Source organism: Chroicocephalus ridibundus, chromosome 6 (genome assembly GCF_963924245.1).
Source record: "Chroicocephalus ridibundus chromosome 6, bChrRid1.1, whole genome shotgun sequence".
NCBI classification, from domain to species: Eukaryota; Metazoa; Chordata; class Aves; order Charadriiformes; family Laridae; genus Chroicocephalus; species Chroicocephalus ridibundus.
This window is the reverse complement of record NC_086289.1, coordinates 41,763,356-41,769,851: the sequence shown is the minus strand read 5'-3', so window position 1 is coordinate 41,769,851 and position 6,496 is coordinate 41,763,356. Positions and strand designations below refer to the sequence as shown.

The 6,496-nt window shown below is 49.2% G+C and overlaps 1 protein-coding gene across 1 annotated transcript; it reads left to right on the top strand.

Moving 5' to 3' along the window:
* Positions 1-291: 291 nt before the first annotated feature.
* Positions 292-6,281, top strand: RAP2B (RAP2B, member of RAS oncogene family). Its single transcript, XM_063338938.1, has one exon. The coding sequence runs from the start codon at positions 1,907-1,909 to the stop codon at positions 2,456-2,458; it is 552 nt and encodes a 183-aa protein (XP_063195008.1). The 5' UTR covers positions 292-1,906; the 3' UTR covers positions 2,459-6,281.
* Positions 6,282-6,496: the final 215 nt, after the last annotated feature.

Genomic DNA, 6,496 nt, shown 5'->3' with positions numbered 1-6,496 from the left:
GCACCTGGGAGAAATCAGGTGGAGGCCTGGCAGAGCAGCATCCTACCTGGGGTCCCCAGCTAACAGCTAGAGGTCACGACCTATAGCTACAAGCTGAATACAGACTGTGTCATTTCAGATATGCAATATATTTAAGAAAGTTGTTTAAACTGTTGCCCACCCCACAGCAGGGCTGGTGGAACGTAGCTTTTATATTTATTGGGGGAGGCTTCATTTGCAAAGACTTACTCGAGCAATAGCAGAAGGGTTTAGTTTAAGCTCCTGAAGACAGGGGTGCGGTACTCACCAGCAGATCAGCGGAATTGCAGTACTCGCCAGATGACCACAGGGATGCAGCACAGCTAGATCCAATGGAGTGAATCCCCACAGTGAATTCTGGAAAAATAATTTACATAGAATTTAGTCTCTGTGAAAACCATTCAATAACAACAGAATGCTGCTTACAAAACTTATTTCAAATCCTTTAGTCTTTGTCTACCGTGGTCTGTGGTACTGTGTTTAAATTAGTTTTGTAAAAAAGGAGGTGTGGTAGAAAGGACCTACATGCCACAACTACTTGAATAAATACTGAGAACAACGAAGAATTGGGTAAGATATAAAAGCAAAGACTGGAGGGTGCCAAAACAACTAATGATACTTTCTTGAAAGGAATGTCTGATTGATAGAAAGTTCAAGGAACAACTTCTACAAACAGTGGCAAATAGCCAGTCCCCATGAGTCAACCCCACCAGGCTAAACTGCTGTTCACATGCCATGCAGGGCAAGCAGCATCAACATCTGGCAACGGCCACATCTTCAGCCGGTTGGGGAAGGCACAGAAGCTGCAGTGTCCTGGAAGGGGCTCTCAGGAGCTGCCATGGCCAGAGCTGCCATGGCCTCCCAGCTCAGGAGGCAGAAAGCCCAGCCAGCTCCAGCCGCCTCTCTTGAGGAGCCCCAGGGGGCAAGTGAGCCTTTTGCACCAGGGATGGTTTTCCCCAGTGGGGAGTGGACACCTTCAGTCTCCGGAGCCAGCTAGGCAGAGCTAAGGGGACTGCTCGGGGACACCAGCACCCACTGGGCCCTCCCACACAGGGTGCGAGGGCGCTGACAACAGTCCCTCCATGGCGGGGGGGACGCGGCCTCGGCGGCAGTTCCCCTCCTGCTGCCCCTGTGGGGTCAGAGATGCCGCCAGGCGCCCGTGAGGACACGGCCTCCCTCGGGGAGCGGGAGCTGTCGCAGCGGCCCTGGCGCCGGCTGCGAGGGGCGTCCCGTCCCCTGAGGAGGGACGATAGGGCGGGGAGGGCCGGCGGTGAGGAGATAACCGCGCCGCGCCCTCCGCCGATAAGCGAGCAGGGGGGCTGCCGGTCCAGCCGCCCTTCCGCCATTTCCGTGCTGGGCACGGCACCCCGGGGGCGCCCGGGTGACCCCGCGACGCTCCGGAAGGATCCCCGCCATCGCGGGCCCTCCCTGAGGGGACACGCGCCGCGCCGCGCCCCGAACCCGCCGGGCGGCGGCGGCGGGGCCTGAGGAGCGGGGCGGGGCGCTGCGCGCGCGGCTACCCGCCGCCGGGAAGCCAATGGGGGCGGGCGGCGGGGCCTGAGGAGCGGGGCGGGCCGCCATGGGCCGCGGCAGCGCCGTCCCGCCGCGGGGCCGGCGCCCGTAGTGGCAGCGCAGCCTTCCTCCTCCTCATCTTCCTCATCCTCCCCCCGCCGCACAGCGCAGCCGCCGCGCAGGGCCCGGCGCCCGCCCCCGGGGCGGCGGCGCTGGCCGGCGACGGGGCTGGCCCGGCGCGGCCCCGTGAGGCGCGGCCGCCCCTTCCCGCCCCCCCCCACCTCCCTTCTTCCCTCCTTCTCTCCGCCCGCCGTGAGGGCGGGAGGAAAGCGGCAGCCGCGAGCGGGAGGCGAGGGTAGGCGGCGCGCCGGGAGCCATGCGGGAGTACAAGGTGGTGGTGCTGGGCTCTGGCGGCGTGGGCAAGTCCGCCCTCACCGTCCAGTTCGTGACGGGCTCCTTCATCGAGAAGTATGACCCCACCATCGAGGACTTCTACCGCAAGGAGATCGAGGTGGACTCCTCGCCGTCGGTGCTGGAGATCCTGGACACGGCGGGTACCGAGCAGTTCGCCTCCATGCGGGACCTCTACATCAAGAACGGGCAGGGCTTCATCCTGGTCTACAGCCTGGTGAACCAGCAGAGCTTCCAGGACATCAAGCCTATGCGGGACCAGATCATCCGGGTGAAGAGGTACGAGAGGGTGCCCATGATCCTGGTGGGCAACAAGGTGGACCTGGAGGGCGAGCGGGAGGTCTCCTTCGGGGAGGGCAAAGCCCTGGCCGAGGAGTGGAGCTGCCCCTTCATGGAGACCTCGGCCAAAAACAAAGCCTCGGTGGACGAGCTCTTCGCGGAGATCGTCAGGCAGATGAACTACGCCTCGCAGCCCAACGGGGACGAGCAGTGCTGCTCCTCCTGCGCCATCCTCTGAGGGCGGCGGCGGGGCCGGGGCTGGCTGCGGGCACACGGCGGCGGCGGCGGCTCGGCCACCCGGCCGAGGCGAGCCGCGGGGCGGGCGCGCTGGCCTCGGCGGCCGCCAGACACAGACACACACAGAGAAACGGAAAAAGGAGAGAGGGGGAAAAAAAAAAAAAAAAAAAAAAAAAAACAAGGAAAAAAATTATATCGTGTTGGAAATGTGGCTTTTTTCGGCATGTACGTTTCGTCCAGTCTTGGTCGTTGCATATTTCCCGTCAGTGTCTGCCGCTGCCCCGCGCTGGCAGCGGGCACGGGGGAGGACGGCGGCGGGGAGCGGCCCCTGCCCGCCCCGGGAGCGGGGCACACGCGGGGAGCCCGTCCCGGACACGCGTGGAGCCCGGACACGCGTGGAGCCCGCCGCCGGCCCGAGGATCTCTATGCAAAAGCTGGGGGGCTGTGCCCGGCGCGTCCCGCCTGGAGAATTGCACATCTGAACTGGGACTGTAACTCAAACACTGATGCCAATACAGTGTGGGGTGCCAGAAAGTGTCTGCTGATGATTCGTGAAATAATCTTCTATTTTGTTTACCTGCTGTATCGGATGGGAGTTTGCAGGAGAGTGGTAGCCTGTTGGGTTTTCCTGTTGTGTTTTGTTGGATTTTTTGTTGTTGTTTTTTTTTTTTTTAAAAATCAGCTGTGAAAATGTTACAAATCTGCACAATTTTTTAGGTGTGCGTGTGTGTGTGATTTCGTTTTTATTTTAATTTTCCTTTGGCGGGTGGGAGCGGTGGTGGTTTTGTTCCGAGGGTTTTTCTTTTTAGGTTGGCAATAACTGATTTTGATGACTAGCTCTCTAAAGTGCAAAGACTTCCTATATGTGATGCAGGGCCAACAGCAACCCTGTGTCTATAGAGTGCCTTCAAAACTCAGCTGTTCCAGCCGGTGCCAACCTGTGAAAGCTCCACAGAATCCCATTATCTACTACTCCAAAAACTACTTAACAGTTTCCTTGCAGTAATCATACCGAACAAGCCAGGACAAAAGGGCCTATTGTTAGTGGAATTTATTTCTTATTTCCATCTGAGTCTTTTAACTGTAATTGCCATGTCTTGCAAGTTCGGGCTTCATTTACTTCAAATTTACAAGAATTTAGCCTTTTGGGATTTTGGGGGGGTGGGCTTTTTTTTTTTTTTTTTTTTTTATTCCTTTGGTTTTGTTGTGGGATGTACCTCCAGCCAGCAAAGAAGGAAATCTTATCGTTGTGATGTACCAAGAAAATTCTAACAACTGTCATTTTAATTCCAGACATGCGTTTAAGAGATGTCTATCCATTTTAAGAATTTTAATACAAATGCTGTTTTTTAGAAAACAACTTCGTGCGCTTTTATGTATTACGTGAAACACTAACTTTCACATAGGCTGTTATTCCTGATTTATGTCTTAATAGAAGTGAAAGGTGGTGGTGGGATGATTTGGGAGAGTGTTTAAGGAAAAAAAAAAAAGACAAACCACAAAACTGCTAGTTTACCTACTATTTAGTAATTTTTAATACAGTTTTTCATTTGTGTTTAGGTCCTGACCCTATGTGATGCCAACATGTGAGTGGAACACTGTGTTCAGTAGGCAGCTTTAGGAAGGTAGTGTGGCTTTAATGCAAAAGGACTTGCAAGATTATGCCCTTACTCTTTACCGGGCTAAAATTCTGAGGGTCGATTATTTATAAAATTTAAGCTTTTGACCTCATTGCATTATAACACTTTAAAATTATGCATCAGACCGTTATTTCTTTCCTGGTTTGCAGAGGGGTTGGGGTGGGAGGACACCTGTACCTTCTGTCATTTGGAAGATCTAGGGAGTTTGTTTACCTCTGTTATCTTCCTCTCTTAGCCCCTTCTTTAAAGATTAGCACACAAACCTGCAACTTTTTTTTTTTACTTTTTTTTTCTTCCACCTATCCCAACAAGACTTGAAATTATCTCACCACCCGAAAGCAAAAGTTGAGCAATGATGTGTAAAGGGTTTTTTTAATAAGGCCAACTGAAAACAAACTGCCATGATTCCTACTGTGAATCTGATAATTTCTTCTATTTTACATAGGAAAGCTTCCTGCTTCAGCACTGGAAGAACAGTGTTTAGTATTAGTTTAATTCTATGTATTGAAATCCCAGTGATGGAAATTAAAGTTATAATCTTGTGTTTTAGTTTAAAATTGGACACGTATTTAGCAACATCCGGTATCTACTGAAAATTTGGAAAATACATACTTAAGTATTACACATCTCTTCTCCTGAGCTCACACATATCCTTCAAAACAGCAAGGACCTGTTCTGATACAATTAGTCAGGTTGTATCAGTCAGACTGATACAATCATAGTTGAAAACAAAGAGGGTGGGAGAAGGCAACCCTAGTGATGGTCCCTCAACTTCTGCTTGTGGCCTTCAAGTAACAGACAAATTGATCCAGCCCCCCATTTTCAAGTGAAAACGGAAAGCCGCTTTGCATCTTGTCTTTCAGAAATTTCTAAAAATTAATTAGAAGCCAGCTCCTCAAGGACTTCCAGGTTAGAGGGTCAGCGGAATAATGCTTATTAATAGCAAGGGTTTGTTTTAACAAAAATGCTGCATTGAAAACTAAGAAAGCTTGACATGTCTGTGGTTTAAAAAACTTCATGACTGATTTTTTTTTTTAAAATGCTATATATTTATATCTCAGCTATTCCTATGGTTCAGTTTTGTCTTAAGTTCAATGGGATTATACAGTTTTTAGCACTCAACAGGCCTTTCTCCAGATCAGCACATTGGAAGCAACTTGTTCCACTTAATAAAAGCAGATATTTATTCTGTTCTCCCCAACAGATAGCAGATTCTTCATGTTTTCTAGTGCCTCCTGTTGCCCTACTGCCTGTGTTGTGATTGAGGAATGATGCAAAAATGGGTGTTCGTAGCACACAGCGGCACATAAAGTCCAGTTTCTCTCAGCCTAGCAGAGCAGCTGAAGGCAGCCTAGTAAATTCTGGATTATGCTGGGTTTTTTTTGTAGATATAATCTAGTTCTTGCCAAAAAGGTGTGTGTGTTAAACAGTGAAGGATTTAAGAAACCGTGGCATGGGTCTAATCAGAGTTTTGAACGTAATTAGATGTTCAGTGTTCTCTATGACTTGTGAGGACAGTACAAAAGGTAGAGCTCAGTAGTCTGATCTTCCAAATACTCTGAAGTGTTTTGGTGCTCGTTAAACATAGGCCTTGTCTATAAAGTAGAAAAATGTCATACTGCTTTAACTTGACTGAATAATGAAAGCTATATTAGCTTCTACACTCACGGAAAATGTTGTATCAATATAAAGGTACTCTTCTATTCCTTTTCCCTGTGGGAATATGTTATACCCATGTCAATATAAAGGTGGTATATAGCTCTTTTCACAGTGAGAATTGCAAATATTTAATTGATTTGGAAGAAAAATTACATTCCCAGCCCAAATACTTCCTGACGGTGCAGAAATTGTGTAAACAAGGCCTTAGTTTAAGGCTGGTCTTATGGCCACATATTTTGATGTACATAATGATTGTATTTTTAAAAATCCAAGCTTGTTCTATTGCAAGAAATTGTGTCTTTGAAATCCCAGTCTCTGTGATTGTAACCGTGCAGTATTCTCGACCTCATTTTCAATACAAGTGTGGTTCTTCTCAACACGATGCTCAGGCTTTATTGATGCTTACTGTTCTGGATGTTGAATTCTGTGGCAGCGGATTCCTGGCGGTTCTGCTTCTCTCAAAAGAATGTACGGCAAGTTTTTTGCAAAGGGCATTTTAAATAAAGGGCAGCTGGCTCTTTATGACTTTTTCATTTGGATACTCATTGTGTGCAGGTGTTGTTAAGTATCAGATTTCCTTGAGGAGTGACAAAATGCAGAAACTTCCATTTTCTTTAAGAATTTTGTATGAAAAGGAGTGGCATGTGTGTTCCCTTGAATCTCGTCTTGTTCAAATTCATGGACAACTTCCACGACTCTAAATGGAAAATGGTTGGAGCTCTACTGGTATTAGAAGCTCT